The sequence below is a fragment of the Phocoena sinus genome, chromosome 18 (assembly GCF_008692025.1).
Source record: "Phocoena sinus isolate mPhoSin1 chromosome 18, mPhoSin1.pri, whole genome shotgun sequence".
NCBI lineage: Eukaryota > Metazoa > Chordata > Mammalia > Artiodactyla > Phocoenidae > Phocoena > Phocoena sinus.
Window position 1 is genome coordinate 1,443,441 of NC_045780.1, and position 22,930 is coordinate 1,466,370.

Below are 22,930 nucleotides of genomic sequence, written 5' to 3' on the forward strand. Positions count from 1 at the left end.
GGATACCAAAGCCCTGGCTGGCACTACTCCGTGTGTGCTGTCACAGTCACTGCTGGGAAAGTCAGTGCTTTCCACACTCCCCTGGGAGAAGACGACCAGAACCTCTGGATTCTGCCTACGAGTCTCTCCCCTTGGCTGATTTTAACCTGCACCCTCTCACTGTAATAAAGCGTAGCCACGGACCTAACAACTTTCAGGGAGTACGATGAGTCCTTCCAATGAATTATCAGACCCAAGGTGATACTGGGGGCCCCCTGAGCCTCCAGCTGGCATCAGAGGTAAGGGTGGTCGCGTGGCCTGCTCCCTAACCTCACACGACCTCAGAAAGAATGAGGATGCGCACGCTCCAGAAGACACAGACGATTAAACGATTACCCTAAGGAGCGGCAGGTGGTGTGGCAGGACACGCAGGGAGCTGAGGACACAGAGGAGGTGCACACCCGGGAGGCGGGGCACCATTAGAGGGCCCGGACAGACGTGAAACAAGTCCAGCATAGCGCTGCTCAAAGGGAATGAAATATAAAAAAATTGTGATTTTAATAATTTGCAAAATTTGAAGCAGACATGCTCTAAAAGATGAAATGATTTGGAAATTTAAGAAAATCTCACAGAAAGCAAATTGTGGAATTACAACTGATTAAAAGATTATCAATGGAAAATTTAAGGATATACATTGCTGGTGGGAATGAAAGTTGGTTCATTTTCTACAGAAGATATTTGCCAATATTTATCAAAGTTTATCAACAACCTTAGAAATGTTCATACCTTTTGACCCAGCAAGTGAATTTCTGGGAAGTTACCCCTTGGATATATTCACATATATATAAAGTGATATGATTACAGGATTATTAACTGCATTATTTGCAATATCAAAAGACTGGATACATGTTAAATATCTTTCAAATGGGGAATGGTTACATCAACTGGTACATCCATCCATACAGTGAAGTACTACGGAGCCATTAAAAAGAATGAGATATTCGGATATGGTAAGAAAAAATGGGAGGGTATGGAACAGTGTATAGTATGCTACTGCTTGTATAAAAATGGTAAGAAGAACACATGGAAATGTTTAGTTGCTTATTTATATACATGCTTATATACACATGAAATATCTCTGGAAGAATACCCAGGACCTGGGTCATGGGGAGGAAAGTTCTGCCCTGCATACATCCTCTTGTGAGTCTTTTGAGGTCTGGATCATTTGAATGTAGAAAATCTATTTAAAATATTTAGAAAAATTAAGTTACTGTTAATTTCCCCAACTATTTGGGAATACTTATTTGAGCAAACAGAATAGAGAAGCTATTGTAAATAACATCTGCTTGGAAATATTTAGTTTATTTGCACATACCTGGCATTCTGTTTCATTAGTTACTCTTGTCTTCGAGTCATCCTGTTTACTTATGATCTTCTGCAGCTAGAAAGAATGCAAACGTGAATTTAGATGCGTGTCTCCTGGAGTTTAAAAAACCACCTAAAAGACAGATGCTAAGTTTTTATTATAAAATGTTTACTAGTTATTTGTTAAATATTAAATTATTTTTGCATTGTAACTCCTAACATTAGTTTTTACCCCTTAGATCATATAAGAATCAAAGGAGAAAACAGATATGCAAGTAGTAACATTATTATGAGTTGGATCATTTGTTCTCCTAAGAAAGCTGGCTTACTTTATGTGTGTATCTATCCATCTATCTATCTAAAATATATACACACACACACATATATATATTCTAAAGGCATCACTGTATAAAAACTTCATGATTACCCTCATTCTTCAAGAGAATTTTTATTCCCTTCTTTTTTTTTCTCTATCTCTTCTCTTCTTTTTCTATCTCTGGTGCTTTATGACCACATTTCAAGTACCTAGCTCTTAAAAAGTTATTCGTATCATATAAATGCTCTTCCTTTTTCTCCTTATGCATTTACAAAGCATTAAAATAATTTAAAGGCCTACATTTCTACTAATTATAAACTGTCAATAGTACCTTCAAAAAAAACCCAAAAAAACAAAAAAAAACAGTACCTTCAGACTGAGTATATTAAAAAACCTACCTACCTTTCAGAGTCATTTGTACCAATCCTCACATGGAAAGCAAATTAAAAAAAAAGTTTTTAAAAAAAATTAAATGTAGACAAAATCTCAAACTATGGATTCAAATCAATTAGGAGACAAACCTTCACCCATTTTTTCTAGGCTACTTCTTTCTTAATAGTCTGAAAACTGCTGCCACTAAATTCCAAATTAACGAAGTAGTTGCTTCTGTTTTATTTGTTTTAGGCATATGGTTTATCTCTAGTTCTCTCAAGCCCTCAAACTTTTCAACATTCTCCCACCCCCACTTATTCTAGGGAATGAAATTGAGAAGCTTTCATTTGTTTTATCATTTTTAAATTGACCATCAACCTACTGCCAAGTTCAATACCCAAACACTTCTTGCTTTGCTTTCCACACCTCCTCTTAAAATTTTTAATAATAGAAATTTCAGACATAGCAAAGAGACTCCTATAATAACCCACCATATATACACTATTCAGCTTCCACAGTTCACAGTATCCTGCCATTCTTGGTCCAGCTATACTTCTACCTACTCCCGGTTCCCTTCTCAATTATTATTATTTATATCTCTTCTGGAAAAATTTTTATCCACTGAAACGTACACATCTTAGCCATACAGTTTTAACCTGAGTAACCAATCGTCTGCCACAGAGCAGAACATTTCCTTTCCTCAGAACGCTTCTTGTGTCAATTCCCAGGCAACGCATTCTAGCTGCATCCCCACAGAGGCAGAATCAAATTAGTTTCACTTAGTTTACAAATTCAAATAAATGGTATCAAGGAGTACATGTTCCTTTGCGTCTCTTTTCACTCAGTATAATGATTTTGTGATTTATCCATGTTGTTTGCATATCAGTAGTTTGTCCTCACTTATTGCTGAGCTGTATCCCATTTGTATAAATACACCAATATTTATCCATTCACTCATGATAGATGTTTGCATTGCTGTCTCCAGTTTTTGGCTACTGCGAATCAAGCTGCCATAAACTTTCCGTTTTCCCAGCTTTACTGAGGTATACTTAATATACAGAACATTGCACACAATAATGTATACGTTTTGATGAATTTGTACCTAGGCATACACCCATGATACATCACCACAATCGAGGTAATAAACATATCACCTCTGTTTTTGTTTGTTTGGGTTTTTTTTTTTGGTGATAAGAACACTTAGCATGGCACCCAGCCTCTTAACGGAGTTTCAAGTGCAGGGCACCATATTGCTAACTACACCCACTATGTTGTACAGCACAGCTCCGCCATCAACTTCCCTGTTTTTGACATGTTTTAATATTTCTCTTGAATAAATACCCAGGAGGGGAACAGTTAGGTCTGTGCAACTTTACAAGAAACGGCCAAACCCTTTTCCAAAGTGAATTCTCGTTCCTTCACATCCTCACCATTTGGTGTGATCAGTCTTTTTAATCTCAGCCATTCTGTTGGAAGTACTGTTCTACTTCACTGTGGTTTTAACTTGCATTTCCCTGAAAACTCACGTGGAGCACTTTTTCAAGTGCTATCTCCCATTTGTACATTTTCTCTCGTGAAGTTTCTGTTGTAGTCTTTTGCGTACTTAAAAAAATTTTTTTAAACTATTAAGTTGTAAGCATTTGTTATATATTCTGGATACAAGCCTTTTGTCAGATATGTTTGGAAAATATTTTCTCTTATCCTACAATTTGCCTATTCGTTTTCTTAATAAACAGAAGTTATTAATTTTGATGATGACTACTTTATCAGTTTTTTCTTTTATGGTTACTGCTTTTAGTGCCCTAAGCAACTCTGCCTACCCTAGATTCTGAAGATATTCTCTTATATTTTTTCCCAGAAGCTTAGTGGTTTTAGTTTTTATGTTTAGATATATAATACATCTCAAATACATTTTTTTTCAAATACATTTTTGTATGTGGTGTGAGGCAGAGGTTATGACTAATCTTTTTCATATATACATCTTATCCGTTTGTTCTAGTGTCATTTGTTGAAAAGACTTTTCCCATTAACTGATTTGGTGTCTTTAATGAAAATTAAGTGACCATGTAAGCGTGGACTCTTTACTATCCTCCACTATCTACTTGTCCATCCTGTGGGCAATATCACAGTGTCACTGTTACTATAGCTTTGTAGTGTCTTAAAGTCAGGTAGTGTGAGTCAACCAGATTTGTTCTTGTTTCTCAAGATTGATTTGAGTATTTTAGGTCCTTTGCTTTTATTTATTTATTTATTTGGGCCACGCCTCGTGGCTTGCTGGATCTCAGTTCCCCAACCAGGGGTCTTAGGCTCCCTGCAGTGGAAGTGCAGAGTCCTAACCACTGGACCGCCAGGGAATTCCCAGGTCCTCTGCTTTTTTCTTTCTTTTTTTTTTCTTTTATAAATTTATTTATTTATTTGGCTGCGTTGGGTCTTCCTTGCTGCACGTGGGCTTTCTCTAGTTGTGGCGAGCGGGGGCTACTCTTAGTTGCAGTGTGCAGGCTTCTCCTTGCAGGGGCTTCTCTTTGTTGCGGAGCACAGGGTCTAGGCACGTGGGCTGCAGTAGTTGTGGCACGTGGGCTGCAGTAGTTGTGGCACGTGGGCTCAGTAGTTGTGGCTTGTGGGCTCTAGAGCGCAGGCTCAGTAGTTGCGGTGCACGGGCTTAGTTGCTCTGCAGCATGTGGGATCTTCCTGGACCTGGGCTCGAACCCTTGTCCCCTGCATTGGCAGGTGGATTCTTAACATTGCACCACCAGGCAAGTCCCAGGTCCTCTGCTTTTAAATATACACTTTAGGGACTTCCCTGGTGGCGCAGTGGTTAAAAATCTGCCTGCCAATGCAGGGGACATGAGTTCGAGCCCTGGTCTGGGAAGATCCCACATGTCGCGGAGCAGCTAAGCCCATATGCCACAACTACTGAAGCCTGCACGCCTAGAGCCCGTGCTCCGCAAAAGAGAAGCCACTGCAAGAAGCCCGCGCACTGCAACGAAGAGTAGCCCCCGCTCGCCTCGACTACCCAATGCAGCCAAAAATAAATTAACAAACATTTTAAAATCGGCTTGTCAACTTCTATAAAAAAAGACTGCTGGGATTTTGCTTGGCAAAGTTTAATCTCTAGACCAATTTGGGAAGAACTAAATCTTCTAATCCATTAACATGGTATATTCCTCCATTTACTGAGGCCTCCTTGAATTTCTACCAGCGATGTCTGAAGTTTTTGGTGTATGTTTTTTGTTAAATTTATTTCTACTTATTTTATACCATCCAAAAAGAACTGATCTTAATTTCATTTTCCAAATGTTTGCTACTAATTATATGGAAATACAATAGATTTTTCCATACTGATCTTCTATGCTTTGATTTTGTTGTTGGTTCCTTAGTCATATTATCTGTGAATAAAGTCAAATATACTTCTTCCTTTCTACTATTTTTATCTCTCTATTTTCTTTTCCTGTATTGCTGTTATCTTTAGAATCTCCAGTAAACTGTTAAACAGCAGAGGTAAGAAAACACATCCTTTGCCTTGTTCCTGATTAAGGGGAAAGCATTCAGTATTTTGTGTTGTAGCATGACATTAAAAAAAATTTTTTTGTAAATGCCCTTTATCAGTTTGAAGAAGTTCTCTCCTATTCCTACTCTGAGTTTTACACAAAAATACTTATTTTGTTAGATGCTCTGTCTGCATGTTCTGATATGATCATGTTGGTTTCTCCTTTATTCTGTTAATATGATCGACTGCACTGACTGATTTTCAACCATGAAATGAATTTTGTATTCCTTGGATAAATCTCACTTGGTTGTGATGTATTATTTTATATGGTGCTTGATGTGTTTTGTTCTATCTGGTTAAGTATTTTCATACCTCTGTTCATGAGGAAAGTTGGTCTATAATTTACTTCTCCTGTTAGGTTTTTGCCAAGTTTTAGTTATCAGGGATATGTTGGTCTCATAACATGAGGGAAATGTTCCTTTTTCTTGTATTTTCTGAAAGAAACTATGCAAACTGGGCACAGTTTGACAGATTTCACCAGTGAAACCATCTGAGCCTGGACATTTCTTTGTGGGAAAGTTTTTGATAACAAACCCAATCCTTTGATACAGGACTATTTAGATTTCTACCCCACCTCTTGTTTTGGTAAGTTTTCCTTTTTTTTTTTGCGGTACGTGGGCCTCTCACTGTTGTGGCCTCTCCCATTGCGGAGCACAGGCTCTGGACGTGCAGGCTAAGCGGCCATGGCTCATGGGCCTAGCCGCTCCATGGCACGTGGGATCTTCCCGGTCTGGGGCACGAACCTGTGTCCCCTGCATTGGCAGGCAGACTCTCAGCCACTGCGCCACCAAGGAAGCCCTGAGTTTTGCTTTTTTAAGGCACTTGTCCAGTCATCTGAGTTATCAGGTTAATAGTCACATATGAATCAGTTGTTCACAATATTCCATTTTTATCCTTCTGATACCTCTAGGATCTCTGGTGATTTCTCTCTTTTCATTGCTAATACTGGTAATATGGATCTCCTTTTGTTGTTTGTTTTTGATAGATCAAGTACTGAAAATTAGTCAAAATTTATCATATAATTAAAAAAACAATAGATGTTAGTCATAAAATGATAAATTTTATAGAAAATTCGAAACATCTTTTTTATTATAAGACACTTAATAATGTTATAATAACCTTCACATAGTTATGATAAATAGTTAAAAACAAACAAATGAAACAAACAAGCACATAGGATTAGTTGACTGAGATACGAATTTCTTAGGAGGCTTATTACAGTACTGGCTTATTCCAATTTAGTGTAATTTTTTTTTTTTTTTTTTTTTTTTTTTTTTTTTTTTATGCGTTACGCGGGCCTCTCACTGTTGTGGCCTCTCCCGTTGCGGAGGACAGGCTCCGGACGCGCAGGCTCAGCGGCCATGGCTCACGGGCCCAGCCGCTCCGCGGCATGTGGGATCTTCCCAGACCGGGGCACGAACCCGTGTCCCCTGCATCGGCAGGCGGACTCTCAACCACTGCGCCACCAGGGAAGCCCCAATTTAGTGTAATTTAGAACAAGGGTCTCTCCTAAAGTCTACCCATGTGGGTTTAGTGCCACATAAAGCTTGTCCTGTCAGAGTCGTATCTAGAACATTCTGGTCTGGACTCAGGGAGCGTGTTACCCAGGTTGGTGCATGTTGAAATTACAGGGCTGTATATTTAGTTCTATAATAGCCCCATTAGAAACTACTTTGTATCCAGGTATCCTCTTAGGCCAAAAGGTCTCTCTGGTCTACCAAGATGCTTTCTAAGATGGCTTGTGCATGATGCTGATTCATGACAGCAACGGACTAAGTGCCTCTCCTGCAACCATTCTAAGTGCTGGGATATAGTGGTTACGGAAAGATAACATCCTTGCTGTTGTTAACTTACATTCTAATGGGCCAGAGGTAACAAACAAGTGAACAAATAAATAAGAGAATTTCAGATGGGGGAAAGGGCATTCTAGGTGGAGGTAAGAGCAAAGTCTGGCAGAAACAGGGGTGCTTTCTTAGAGAAACAAAAAAAGGTAAAGCTTTTACACATAAGTGGTAAAAGAAGCAGGAAGACACATTCAAATACAAATTCTGAATGTCTAAAAAACTACCAACAAATTGACTGACTTTATACTGATCCATACTTTCAATTTCAGGCTGAAAATGAAGAAAGTACATAGGGGCAATCTAACTGATTTTTGCTTCCAGGATGGATCATACTATTAAATTCTGGAATAAGAACACTGTTCCAAAATCAAGAAGGATAAACTCTACTGAAGGCCTTTATATTTAATAATAACTCTAGCAGGTGTATTTAGCATGATAAAATTATAACCTGACTGCATTAAGAGCAGTCCTTCCTACCAGTATGGAAACAACGTGAAACCAGAGGACCACCTAAGGAGAAATTTTTACTAGTAAACAGACTTGTCAGTCTATCTATTTATTGTTTAAAGAAGTTGCACTGAAACCCTGGCACTCATCCCAATAAGCAGATGTACTATCCATCAAGGTAAAAATTAAATGGACTTACTATTACTGGCTTTGATCATTGCTGGCACTGTGTGTTATTATCTGACAGAGAATGGCTTATACGCTTAGTTCCTATTTTACTTGTTCTTGGGAGAAAGAAGTAAGCGATACACTTACCAACACAGTTTGTAGATCTGGATATTAATAAGACAGGAATGTACCACAAAACACAAAAGTAATAAACTAAGGCAATTTGTATTTTAGGACAGCTTTACAAGACTTTATATTAATACATTTCTTCATTACTTTTGCATCTGCTGTTCAAATCACGTTGTTATATCTATGTTTTGGGTATTAAAGTAACTCTCATTACTTTTCTAGCAACAAATAAAATGCACAGGGAAACATTCAGATAAGCTGAAAAAAAGAACAAACCCACAAAACCCTGCCTTTTAAATATGCTTTTCTGATCTGAAAAGAACTGTTTGGTGCTTTCAATAAACTTTCAGGGCTTCCCTGGTGGCGCAGTGGTTGAGAGTCCGCCTGCCGATGCAGAGGACGCGGGTTCGTGCCCTGGTCCGGGAAGGTCCCACATGCCCCGGAGCGGCTGGGCCCGTGAGCCATGGCCGCTGAGCCTGCGCGTCCAGAGCCTGTGCTCCGCAACAGGAGAGGCCACACAGTGAGAGGCCTGCGTACCACAAAAACAAAAAAAACTTTCAAATAGAAGATGCTACAAACTTAGGTGTCCTAACACAAGGACCATGGAAATGAAATAATTATTTAAATAATTAATGTAAGCATAGTTTTTTCTCCTCTATGCTGTTATTTTCTTCTTTATTAAAAAAATGTTTATTTATTTATTTTTGGCTGTGTTGGGTCTTCGTTGCTGTGCACAGGCTTTCTCTAGTTGCGGCGAGCGGGGGCTACTCTTCGTTGCAGTGCGCGGCCTTTCTCAGCCCGGTCCTCCTCTGAATTCTCCCACATGCGAGGCAGGGTAACACTGAAGAAAGAGCGAGCTCCAGAGCTGGACAGACCTAGAATCAAACCCTGCGCTGCACAACAGTTTCCTCATCTGTAAGGCGGTGACTTCTCTTGTTGTGGAGCACAGCCTCTAGGCGTGCGGGCCCAGTAGTTGTGGCTCGCGGGCTCTAGAGTGCAGGCTCAGTAGTTGTGACGCACGGGCTTAGTGGCTCCGCAGCATGTGGGAACTTCCCAGACCAGGGATCGAACCCGTGTCCCCTGCATTGGCGGGCAGATTCTCAACCACTGCGCCACCAGGGAAGTCCCCTATGCTGTTATTTTAAATCGACAAACTGCATCATGCTCATGGGTTATCAAGTTTAGTGTTTTATTCCTAAGATCAGCACAAAGAACCCTTTATAGGCGTAGAAGGTTGAGCTTTATAAACTTAAAACTTAAAAAAAAAAAATCAGTGATGTATCCTAACATTCTTTTTCTTGTTTCCTTAATTCATGGATTGGTCATCTAAGAATTTCCCAAACATTTAAGCAAAAAACTGTAGTATTTAGAAAGTGTTCTGTAAATTCAGAGTGTTCAACTATTACGTTAAAACAAGTACTTGAAAAGCTTTTGAGGCAGGTTTGCTCAACAGCTGCAGGAGCAGAGGCTGCCCACACAGAAAGGAGACTGCTGGGTGGCCCTGAGTCTCCCCGAGAAGAGGACTGAAGAAGGAAAGGGGACGAGGACGTTCAGTGTCGGTCGGGGCCACCACGTGACCGCGCTGCAGAGCACCTGAGCTTTGGCGCCGCATGTGTGACAGTGAGGTCACCAGGGGCCCCACTGTGTCCACTTCATGACGCTACCTCAGCTTTCCCGTTCTGGGGGGGTGGACAGTGGGGACAGCGCTTCTAAAACCTGGCCTCCTCTTGTGACTCCCAGGAAGGAACAGAGCAGAAAGTTCACCCAGGGCTGAGGGGTTACTGTTTGTGTGAACTTACACCCTTACCTAGCCCAGCCTTTCATGATTCTTAACCTCTACTTGAATAATAACGACCATCTCAAGCACATCCTTCTCCCGGACCTGAGGCAGCCTGAGGTGCTGGAATGTGAGGGGCTCCGTGACTTATGACACTGGTATTTCAGGTCCTACTTGTGCAGACAGACACATTTTCACCCTCAAGCTAACCTCAAACCAGTTTCCTTCCTTAATCATCAGACATCCCAGAAGAGCAATTTTTCTCTGCTGCCACCAACTCTGCATTTCCCATTCACGTCTTCTGTTCCACAGCCTCGGTCTCCAGTGACCTGCAAGTTTAAGGGGCTCCCGCGGCCTCTGTGGCACCTGAGGACGCCTCAAGGAGATGGATGCTGCGTGCTCTGCCTCGAGCCCACCGCCCGCACTCTGCCGTGCTTCTCCTTCTCTACCTGCTCCTCCTTTCAGCCCCTGGCTTCTCACCCTCAGCTTGGTCCCTTAAGCGAACCTGTTCTCTAGACTCTGGCTTACCCACCTCACTCTACATTCTCCGCTCTGAGGTCACACACGCTCAGGACTTAACGGTCACCTCTTCCAGGATGCTTCCTAGTCCCAGCCCCACTCGGGGTCTGCAGACAGCTGCCTGCATGGATGTCCTACTAGTTTAGCAGGCTCACATTCCCAAGCTCAGAGTTAAGGCCTTTCTCAGCCCGGTCCTCCTCTGAATTCTCCCACATGCGAGGCAGGGTAACACTGAAGAAAGAGCGAGCTCCAGAGCTGGACAGACTTAGAATCAAACCATGCGCTGCACAACAGTTTCCTCATCTGTAAGGTGGGGACACTACTACTGATTTTGTAGGCTGCTGTAAAGATCTAATAATATAGCACAGACGTCATAACCGATCCTCCAGAGAATGAGTCCTCTGTGCCCTTTGATCAGTTAGCACTATCATGACTCCTGGTCAGAAAAAGCAGTGACCACCGTTGATTTCTTCCTCATGCTGGAGGCTGGGCCCCACAGAGCCTGCACGCAGCACCTCTTGCGGGATTTCCCACTTCTCACTCCCAGCTGAAAACTGGACGATGACAACAGCCTATGGGCCTCCTGGCCTCCAGGCTCTCCACTTCCGGTTGGTCTTCACACTGCGGCCAGAGATGAATCTGGAACACTGACGAGCCGGCTGGTCTCCCCGACAGAGTGCAATCCACATCCTACGTGTCTGCGCACACTTCAGCTGCACAGCTTCAACCACAGTGTCAGACAGCGGCCTACAGGTATTATTCCCCAAGGGAACACTAACGACAGTCACTTAATCACTGTTTGTGCCAAACACAGCAATGTTATTTCTGCTTTCCTTCACCTGAATGGAACTGATTTCAAAGATAAACTTATGATGACTGTCTAGTATTTCCCTTCTTTCGTGCTTTTCGAGTATTTTTAACCCAAGGTCCTGAGTAAGAGCTATGTATGATATCTGGAAATTCTTGGTTCTTTCCATTTTGTCTGTTTACAAGTACCTTCAACTTCTTGGTGGAATGCCAGGCTGCTTTCATAAAGCAGTTGGTAACTGGTTAACAGTGATAAACTTTACCCACGCTGCTTCTTTGGAAACAAACAGATTTGGTAATGTTTGTTCACAATGACCTAATGAAACGCATTTTTGTTTTCAAATCCATATCTCTTACATATGACATATTTTGAATACATGAAACATTCAAAAGATTCTTTAAGCAGTTAAATGGTATGGTTTTCTCTATAGATTTTCTATTACATTAAAAAATTTATTATTCTTTATTTTATTTATTTATTTTTGACTGCACTGGGTCTTCGTTGCTGTGCGCAGGCTTTCTCTAGTTGCGGCGAGCGGGGGCTACTCTTTGTTGCGGTGCGCGGGCTTCTCGTTGCGGTGGCTTCTCTTGTTGCAGAGCACGGGCTCTAGGCGCCGGGCTTCAGTAGTTGTGGCTCACGGGCTCTAGAGTGCCAGCTTAGTAGTTGTGGCACACGGGCTTAGTTGCTCCGCGGCATGTGGGATCTTCCAGGACTAGGGCTCGAATCCGTGTCCCCTGCATTGGCAAGCGGATTCTTAAACCACTGCGCCACCAGGGAAGCCCCTCTATTACTTTTAACTTCTCCCACTTTGAGAAAACGAATTCCACAAGATCACGACCTGTTTCTCTGAACAGTACAGTGAAACCTCACGCATCTAGAGAAACACTTCAGGCAACTCCAATCCTTGGGAATCCTCCAGCTTTCTTACCTAAGCTGAAAACCCAGAAGTAAGAAAAACCTTTTCAGCATTTGAGACAACTGTCATAAAGAGCATGTAATAAAATATACTAAGAAGTTTCTGAAAATCTCTAGCCTTGTGTGTTCTAAAGCAGTGCTGACCAACAGTAATATAACGGAGCCACACGGTGCTTTTAAATTTTTTAGTAGGGCATTAAAAAAAGTAAAAGGACAAACCTATAGCACGGTGCTTAGCACGTATTAACTACTTAGACAAACACTGATGAATTAATGAGCACTCACATAAATGACTAACTTATGACCTTTAAAAAAAGCCTTTGAGATATGAAACAAATGGAACTCTCTTACATTGCTGGTGGGGATGCAAAATGGAACACAGATTTCGGAAAACAAAACTGGCAACTTCTTACTTTATACTTAGCATATGACCCAGAAACTCCACCCCCACATATTTAGTCAAAGAAAACATATGTTCACCCAAGACCTGTGTATGAACATTCACAGCAGCTTTATTTATAACAGCCCCAACCTGAAAACAACCAAAATGTTCATCAAGTGACTAGATAAACAGATCACATCCACACAATACTACCCATCAGCAACAAAAAGGAGCAAACTACTGACAAATGCGACACACAGATGAATCTGAGTCAAACAAAGAGTACATATCCATACTTTCTGATTCCATTTCTACGAAACTCCAGGAAAGGAACACATCTATGCTGGAAGAAAGCAGACCACTGGCTGGTCTCCTGGGGCCAGGAGAGGGGAGGAACTGAGCGTAAGGATACAGGAGGACTTTGTGGAGTGTGGCAATGTTTTAGATCTTGACTGGGCTGGTGGTGACATGAGCAAGTGGACTCTTTGAACAGGTACATCTGATTGTATATAAAGGATCCCCCATATCCCTTTGATAAGGATCCATCCACAGGTGTTGCAAATTTAATTACTAAAATATTTGGTTTTATATGTAGGAAACTATCTCAAAGATTAGAAACAAACAATATAGCAAAAAAGGTCTTCAGTAGGGAATACATTTATAAATCAGTGGGATCCTACAAAAATTAGGTTTATAAATATTTAACATCTTTAGAAGTTATCTGGAAGAGGGTGTATAGTGTATAAATCTAAGCATAAAGTAAATGACAAGAACACATATGTGAGTGGGCAGTAAAGCAGCAGGTGAAATTCTCAATGTTGCAGCTTGAAGTGTAGCAGAAACCATTTACTGCGGCCAGTGTCGGTAGTTGTTCAATTATTCCAAAAAGTTTGTTAGGTGGCGCAGTGGTTAAGAATCCACCAGCCAATGCAGGGGACACGAGTTCGAGTCCTGGTACGGGAAGATCCCACGTGCCGTGGAGCAACTAAGCCTGTGCGCCACAACTACTGAGGCTGTGCTCTAGAGCCCACGAGCCACAACTACTGAGCCCACGTGCCACAACTACTAAGCCCGTGCGCCTAGAGCCTGTGCTCTGCAACAAGAGAAGCCACTGCAATGACAAGTATGCGCGCCACAATGAAGAGTAGCCCCCGCTCGCCGTAACTAGAGAAAGCCTGCGTGCAGCAACGAAGACCCAACGCGGCCAAAAAAAAAAAAAAAAGTCTGTTAATCTGGGGAGTCATTTGAAAAAATAGATACCTACATAACAAACATTTAAATTAACTTAAAGAAGTAACATCCATTTTAGAACCAAAGCCTTTTTTCTTTGGAGTGAAGCCACTGATTGAAATCACTGGTTATTTTTCTTGCCTAAGTATCTTTTTTTTTTTTTTTTTTTTTTTTTTTGCGGTGCGTGGGCCTCTCACTGCTGTGGCCTCTCCCGTTGCGGAGCACAGGCTCCGGACGCGCAGGCTCAGCAGCCATGGCTCACGGGGCATGTGGGATCTTCCTGGACCGGGGCACGAACCCGTGTCCCCTGCATTGGCAGGCGGACTCTCAACCGCTGCACCACCAGGGAAGCCCTTATAAAAGATAATTTATCATCTGTAGTTTCCAGTTTCATTTTTGTTAAAGTGCAGCAAAAAAATATAAAGAAACAGGTGAAATTAATATCTCAAAATTATGACTTTATCATGTACTCAATACAAAAATCAAGATATTTTACATTCCTTTCTTTTTTCTTCAAACTCCAGTGCATATTTTACATTACAAGACATTCAGATAATGTATTTCATTGGAAATATGGGCACACGTCGTTTTATCGTGCTCTGCAGATTTTGTGTGTTTTAGAAACTGAAGGTTTGTGGTAGCCCCTGCATTGTCAGATGATGGTTGGCATTTGTTAGCAATAAAATATTTTTAAATTAAGGCACAGACATTGTTTTTTAAAGATATAATGCTATTCCACACTTAATAGACTACAGGATAGTAAAAACATAACTTTTATCTGCCCTGAGAAAGTAAAACATTTGTGTGACTTGCTTTATTGTGGTGGTCTGGAACCAAACCCACAATTTCTCCAAGGTGTACCTGTACTTGATCCATATTTAGATTTTGTAAAATTTAGAAAAGTAAATAAAAATTAAAAAGTAGATCCACATACTCAAGTTGTTTCAAATATACTTGAAAATCTGCCAATACCTGAAGTGAATGTCAGTTTTTAAATTTAAATTTAATTAAAATTCGGAAACTCAAGTTTCTTAGTCACAAGTTATATTTAACAGCCACGTGTGGCTACTGGCTACTTGACCGAACAGTCCAAGTACGACTCGTTTTAAAGATAATTTCAACAAGCCTTGTGGTCTGTCTTCCCAGTACACTGGGGACTGGGAGAAAGACACAGAGGACAGAACTGACTTACCTTCTCCATAAAGCGCTGCTCTAGATCGGGAACAGTAAGCTCTGCCTGGCATACTCCCCGCTGTTTACATGCACTGACGTACTTTTAACAGTACCATCGACTTCCTTGGAACGGAGTAAAATGTACTGCTGGCGTGTTACAGAGTTATGTCTTAGGAAATATCATTTAAACATATTTCACCTTTTCAATTATGAGCCTTCACAAATTCCTAGAGAATCTGAACCAATTTATACCTTTTGTGGCTTTTTCATTTTCCCTCCCTATTCTTCCTGAAGGCTTAAGGTTTTATTTTCTTTATTCTTTTTTTGGTGGGGGTGTATCAATAATTTTTAACCATCTATAAAGCGCTTTCTGTTGTATTATCATTTGCTGAAATCATAAAAATAAAACTCTAAAACATTGCAGATGCTTAAGTTCATTTCTCCTTTTGGAATCTCATGCTCTGTTCTGTAACTGTTTCCTCAAGGCTGTATTATAGAAAATTTAGTATTTTTGAATGTATAAATGATTTCTTGACATTTCATATGTAAGCAGTAAATATAATTTTCATTTTAATGGAAATGTAAAATTATCACACAAACATCCAGGTGTTTTATAATAAACCAAAAATAACTAGAATCTACTTACTTTAAAAAATTCCTTTTTCTCAACCATCTCATCACCATCTGCATCCAACATTTGAAATGCAACATGAAACCCGGTATGGGGTTCTGCAAGTGAAAAATGAATAATTATGTAAATGCTGGTGGAATGCCAAGTTACCTGAAGATCTATAGGTCTTCAAACTTGAAATAAGCAACCAGAAACAACATGAGTAAGTGCCTAAAGTAGAGGAGAAACAATCTCTTCTCAGGATGACAATTTTCAAAGGCTGATGTTTCCATGGTGTGCTGTTCTGCTATTAAGTGTTCTGCCCTTCAAAGCAAAACTCATTTCAGAAAGTATTTCTTCCACTCTACTAGGGGCTTTCCTACTTCTTACAGTATGTTCTCTATTTTCACATTGATTACTACTCTTTATTTCCCTTTCCCAAAAGTAGGGTTTTGTAAAAATTATTTTGAAATAATCTTAGGCTTACAGAAATACTGCAAAGCTGGTACGGTGAGTTCCCACAGGCCCCCCACCCAGTCTTCTCTCATGGCAGCATCTTATGTAACCATAGTACCTTTATGAAAACTAAGAAATTAGCACCTTTAACTAAACTACAGACTTCATTTGGATCCCATGGTTTTTCTATTCTAGGGTCAAACACAAGGAAGCCTGTTGCGTTTAACTGTTATGTCTCCTTATCTCCTCAGAGCTGTGGAAGTTTCTCAGTCTTTCCTCGATTCTCATGACCCGGACAGTTTGCAGACAGTTACTGGTCAGGAATTTTGCAGAATGTCACGTGAGGGATTTTTAATATTCCTAAGTGAAGGCTGCGTCTGACTCTTCAGTTCAATAAGCCTTCAATTAAGGAGACAAAGTTGTGGGGAGCCTGAGTGCAGGGGAGGTGGTGAGACTTCAGGGATAATCTCACCCAACAGAATCATCCTGTAGGTACAGAAAGCAAGGCACCAATAACATTTTTCACGATAAAGATATAAATACCAAACTTCCAACACCCTGTCTGGTAAGACGAGAGAATTCCACATGATCGATGAGAAAAACTGTGGAATACTTACTAGTGAGGATTGTAAGTAAGAAAAGATATTCGGTATATGAAACCAGCCCTGAAAGAGATAAAGACATCAGAAAGCAAGTTTTAGATGGTTTAGAAGTAATCATATACATACTATATGGAACCTTCACCTAATTAAAAACACACATATTGTTACTTTAAATTACCTCTCTGGTATAGCGGAAAATTTTCATCAGAGTTAAGTATAGTACTAATACTTCAAAAAAAAGGAGACTTTTATTAGGTCACTATTACTAGAAAGGAAGGGGAATGGTCATTGGTCAGCAAGTACAAGTGTCCACTAGAGGTTTTATCTGCATGGCATTTTGTGTAATTTCACCTCAAATTTTACTATTCATAACATCTCAAGTGAAGCAAACTTATAAATTCAGTACAGTGACAGAGATCTGGATATACCAAAGGTCAAACCATGTTATTTAAAATGAAGGAATTAAATTTCTGTAGCAGTGACTTGATTTTAATCTATAGGTTCTCCCTGGTCTTTCTTCCCCTCAGTTTCAACTTAATTGTTGAAGAAGCCTGGTCATTTGTCCGGTAAAGTTTAAGAGTGTAGAAGATTTGCTAACTGCATCTTTTTGGTGTCATTTCACATGTTCCTCTAACGTCTATATTTTCTACAAACTGGTACTTACTTAGATCCAGAGCTGTGCTCAGATTCAAGTTTAGTTTTCGGCAAGAATTCTTTTTCTTTTTGGCCGCACCGTGCGGCATGCGGGATCTTAGTTCTCCAACCAGGGATCAAACCTGTGCCCCCTGCATTGAGAGTGCAGAGTCTTAACCACTGGACTGCCAGGGACGTCCCAAGAATTCTTAATAGATGGTGCTGCATACTTCCACCAGGAGGCCCAAATGTAAATGTTTACAGAAAATGCTAAATACCACTGAGAGATACTGATAGTGAGTTCCAGGACTTAAAAAAAGGTGAAGTCTTCCAGAGTTTAGATGACCGAAGATGTCTCAGAGGAAGTAGTTCTAAAAATGGTCTCTGTTCCTTTTTATGGTTGAGTAACTATACTCCAATAAAAATTAATTTAAAAAATGGTCTTTGAATGATAGGTGAAAACTGCAACGAAGCAGGGGTGGTATAAGTGGGAAAGCCGTATGTATAGGAGAGATGAAGCTGCATATGAACACTGAAAAGCGAGTGTTTGTCTGCAAGGATGTTCCTGTGGAAGAGTCAGTGGGAAGCACAGCTACCTGGTGGCTCAGAGATGAAGAAGGAAGCCTGGCAGAGGGTGACGGCAGCGGATCTGCACCATCCTGCTGTGAAGAAGGACCAGCCGCTATGGGCCCCCGGTCAGATACAGCAGAGACACACGGCCGAAAGCAGTGCAGAGCAAATGAGGCAGGTAAGGGTTTGACACCCAGGTAGTTCAGTGCTTCAGCTAACAGGCAACTTCAAGTATGTATTTAAATGCTCTTAATGACTTAACAGTTTTTTACATCAGCAATTTTTCTGTCATTTTCATCTTGGAGCAGTTGTGCTTCCCTTTAATAAAAAGCCTAGAGTAAGTCTTCAGGTATTTTTTCCTAGAAATATTCAGTGTTTATATGAAGGGAGAATAAATTAAATGTGTTTTGTCATATCTCATACCTGAGAGAAATGCTCTAACGTTAGTTGAAGGATCAAAGTATTTCATATCTTGGCAGCCTCAAAAAAGTGAACAGTTTTTTTCTAATTTTCAAAGGAATACAGCAATGTGAAAAAATGGCCAAACGGCTGGACTGAACTGGGCTTGGTGCCAAAAGGAGACCTCACTTTTCTTTTCTCGAGACATAGGTACATGTCCTGTGCACAGGGGAACTTCTTGAAAAAGAAAATTCTTTGAAATACTGACTTAAATAAAATGCTTGAATAAACACAGTTGAGACAGTGTAAAAACAGCTCCCTACACTCTCAAGATAGATTATAGACAATACAGCTCTCCAACAGCATTCTAGGCACCTGCCTCTGAAAATGCTTTTAAAGGAAACTGACACTTCCGAATACTTATAGGAGAAACAGTTTAATACATATTTGTTGCACTGAATTGTAAAATAAATGCCGTTAAATGTCAATGTTTCAAAACTGCATGTCAAATAGGAAAGTATTTTAAATAATTTATATTTAAAAAAAAAATTCTTTTTGGCTACACCGCACGGCATGCAGAACTTCCCTGACCAGGGACCGAACCCCCTGCAGTGGAAGCGTGGAATCTTAACCACTGGAGCACCAGAAAAGTCCCTATATTTAAAAATTTATTAAAGAATCCTTAAGGGTCACTAGAAGAGATGATTAAATTCTGTTAGTTACTATGCTTCTCTAGAAATATTTTAAATTTGGAACCGTTGAAAAATATGATTTGCTACTAAATGCAATTTTGAGAACTCTGTTCTCCAAAGAGAAATTACTACATGTATCATAAGAACACATTTATATCTTACAATATATGTTATAATTTATATTCAGTATATCCTTGAGGATGGTATTATGTTGAGAATTCTGCTCAGTTTCAAAAAATACATAATAATTATAACTTATAATTTACTTTTCTTTATAATAATGCATGGAGGTGGATTATTTTATTTCAAGACTATACCCTTTTGTTAGTTATGATGTAATATACATTTTGATAGTTCTTTTAGGTGGTAAAATAGAATATTTTAAATTGTTCCAAATGTAGCTAAATTTTACATTCTTTTTTTTCAAATGACTTCATTAATATCAACAAAGGAGTATATCTGGAAAAAAGTGTATCTTGAAATCTTTCCTATAAAATATTCAGTGTTTTTTCTTTAAGCTGGAATGTACATTTCAACTCACGTATTTCAGAGAAAAACTAAAAAAATAAGTCTTGTTAAGTCCTTCCTCAACATTTTTTCTTGTCCTGTAAGTTCTCTAGAGGTGGGAGAAGAGAGGATGAATTCAATAAATATTTAGAAGGCAAAATTAGAAAGATCTGTGTTTGGCTGCATATGAAGGATGGAGGGGCAAAGAGAAAGGGTTCAAAGCTATTTCCGGGTTTCAATGAGCTGGGTGAAAAGTACCACCACCCAGTAAGACACAAACAAAGCCTGGGTTGAGGGCAGCTGGCGTCTGGAGAAGCAGCAGCGCTTGGGGAGGCCGCAGTGGTTCTTACTTGGCCTTTTCACTCACTCTTCTTCTGATCCCTCACCACCACGTGACTCTGTTCTCCTGCATTTCCCTGTCAGTGGCTTAATTTCCTTGTCACCAGTAAGTTCTACCATCAAGTCCCGATTTCCTTACCAGTCCTAATTAGTGACAGCTGTTTTTAATACACCCCGTGTGATCGGCAGGCAGTTAGGTTGAATTCTCCTCCTGCCGCTGCCCAGCGCACATTTTCATTCGTCCTCTCTGACTCTGAAGTGGATGCTACCATGGTCTCTCTCCCTGCAGTCACTTCTTTCTTCTAGTTCCCCTCAAAGCCTCTCTTTCCTCTATTTCTCCTACTAATATCCTTATAGATTTGCCTAAATGGGGGGAAAAAATCAACTTTCTGCTTTGGACTTACATCTTCTGTTTATTTTTCGAACAGTCCGTCACTAAGGGCTTTCTCCCCCATCATCCAGAAATACTGACTTTTTATTCTTTAAGAAATCTGTGTGATGCCCCTGTTCATTTTGAGAATATAAGTAGTCCTCCAGTTGTATAAAGAACAGGGAACGAGAACTATCGAGTGAGAAAAGTGTGTGAGTAGGCTGATGGATCTGTCTCCTATGGTTAGAAAGCAGTACGTACAGATGGAGAGACAGAGCTGGAGATACAGACATATACGTGTCTGTTACTGAAAGTTAAAGACAGTAAATAGAAGTTACTAACCACCTTTCTCAGTACCCTCTGTATTTCCTATGGTATGGAAGCAGCACAGCTGGTAATGACACAGATTCACAACCCTCCTTCCCGAGACCAGACCGTGACTGCGGACATGGCCCGGGCCCAGCAGAACCTCTAACTGAGCAGCTCCAGGGACAACCCCGCCCCCGCCCCTCAGCCCGTCTGAAGCGCTACGACTGTAACTAACACAGTTCTGGAAGCTGCACTGTCTACTTCCCCTCAGGTCGAACTGCTGCATTCAGGGCTCCACGAACCCGCAGCCCGGAAGCCTGGCCACTCCACGCTGTCATCTCCGAGCCGAGAACACGACGGTCTGCTCGCTGCTCTGAAACCTCCACTCCCGCGTCGTATAGGAGGCCTCAAAAACATTGCCCTTCACTTGCCAGGGAGCCTCCCACTTCCTTCAGTTTGTTAAATCTTGCTTTTAAACCTTGGTGTCTCCTGTGAGAACAGAGTGCCTGCCGGCTTTTCAGGGCTGACGAGTGGCTCTGCGCTCTGCCTCTGCCCACCGCGCCGCCCAGCGTGTGGCCCGTGCAGTTACTGCGGAACCTCCCGCCGTCTCCTCTTCTGCGCCCTCCGCAGGCGCCTCGGCCCCTTCTGCCCAGATGAGAGGGGTTTCTCTCATCTGACTTGTGGCCGCCTTACAGCTCCCCCACAGCAACCCGCCGTTCTCAGGACAAGGCCCACGCTCCTGGACACTCCCTCCCACGCTGCGTATGTACGGTTGAGGCTCTGCTCACCTCTCTAGCTTAGGTCCAACCGCCCTCAGCGGCCACACCCCACTTTCCAAACGGCCTCTGTCCTCTTTGTTGACACGCCTGCAGCTGGTCTGCGCTTCATCCTTCCGGACCCAACCAACCTCCATGCCTCTGCTTCTCCCCGGACGCTCTGCGACGCTGTCCCGAATGGCCTTCCTCAGTAAACACCTTTAACTGGTCGCCGTGTGCAGAGCCCTGCCGCACCTGCAAGCGGCTTCTCCGCTCGGGACGCCGGCACCCTTGCAGGCGGCTCAACTGGTGACTCCTCTCCCCACTGCCACGCTCATCCCAGACCTTTGCTCTTCCAACCTCTTGCAGAAACCTGTTACTCCGAGGCTGATGCCGTCGAGCTGACCACCTCCGACTTTCTTCCTGGTCACCTACCTAACTCCCTCTCTTTAGCCTTCCATCGCCGGAGGCCTGAGCGCCTGGTCCATCGTCCAGCACACAGGACCACACTCTATTCTCAGACCTGGGGTCACCTCTGTCACATTCACACTGCCACTTACTCTGCTCCAGCTGGCCGATTCCACGACCGCACCCGAGGCCAAGCTTACCTGCAGCGGCTTCTGCTCCGAACCGGAGCGCAGACCCCGGCTCTGCGCGCATGGTGGGCCCCGCTCCTGGGTTCCCAGCTCACCTGCTCCCACCCTCACTGGCCGCTCTCTCCTGAATTCCCACTTTCTTTCCATCGCTCTTCCCATCTTACTTTTTTCTCTCCAAGGCTTGTTATTTAAAGACTCTCGTGTTTTTAAGTAAAACTGCTGCCCTCGACACCGTTAACCCCCTAGCCCACGACTTTTCTTCCCTGCGTTTGCCTAGTAACACCCTAACCGCATGCTTCTGTGTACTTCCTGGCCTGCCCGCGGCCGGGGGAGAACCAGCTGGTGGCCACTTCAAACCTCCTACTTTCTCCACACCCTCCACTTTACGAAGGAATCAGGGCCACCCTCCAAACCCGCCTCAACTTCTCAGCCCTGCTCTGCAAACATGTGCGATAAACACCCGCACGTCACCCCTCCCCACGCGGTACAACGCAAAGCTCCCCGCTGAGGGGCGCGCCCTCCACCGAGCTCTGCACAGCCCCCGCCCCCTCACACCCAGACGTGCGCTCAAAGCCCTTCGTGCAACACAGACCGCCAGGACCGGACTCCAGCTCACACCCGCCCCGCCCCGCACCACCGTCCTCCACGCTCTGCAGTCTGCCCCCAGAACCCGTCCCAGCACCCCGCCCCTGCCCTTGCTGACGCGCGGGAGCACCTCCCTACCGCCAGTCCTAACCACGTTCTGACGCCCTTCCTTCACGGGCCCTGCACACTGATGCTCCCTCCCTCCCAGGCTCCCGAGATTCCCTCTCCCGCTCTGATGCCTCTGCCTCCTCTCCTGCACGGCACCTCCTCCTTCTCTGCTCCCGTGAATGCTGGTGTCCTCTGCGTTATCTCTGAGGCTTTGTCTTCTTACTTTAGAATAATCACTTTACTCACTTATTTATCTGGCTGCACCCCTCGGCATGCAGAACTTCCCTGCCCAGGGATCAAACCCGCACCCCCTGCAGTGGAAGCACAGAGTCTTAACCACCAGACTGCCAGGGAAGTCCTTTCTCTTCTTCTTTCTTTAAAAAATATTTATTTATTTGGCTGCGTCGGGTCTTAGTTGTGGCACTCGG

General features: G+C 42.3%; 1 protein-coding gene across 1 annotated transcript in view; it reads right to left on the minus strand.

Annotated features, from left to right (window-relative positions):
* Positions 1–22,930, minus strand: part of MICU2 (mitochondrial calcium uptake 2) — an 89,073-nt gene that overhangs the window by 13,114 nt on the left and 53,029 nt on the right. Inside the window, exons 5-7 of the mRNA XM_032611106.1 lie at positions 16,655–16,702; positions 15,618–15,700; positions 1,355–1,420 (exon numbers count right to left, since the gene is read on the minus strand). Coding sequence (XP_032466997.1) covers positions 1,355–1,420; positions 15,618–15,700; positions 16,655–16,702 — 197 coding nt within the window. The remainder of the gene's footprint in view (positions 1–1,354; positions 1,421–15,617; positions 15,701–16,654; positions 16,703–22,930) is intronic.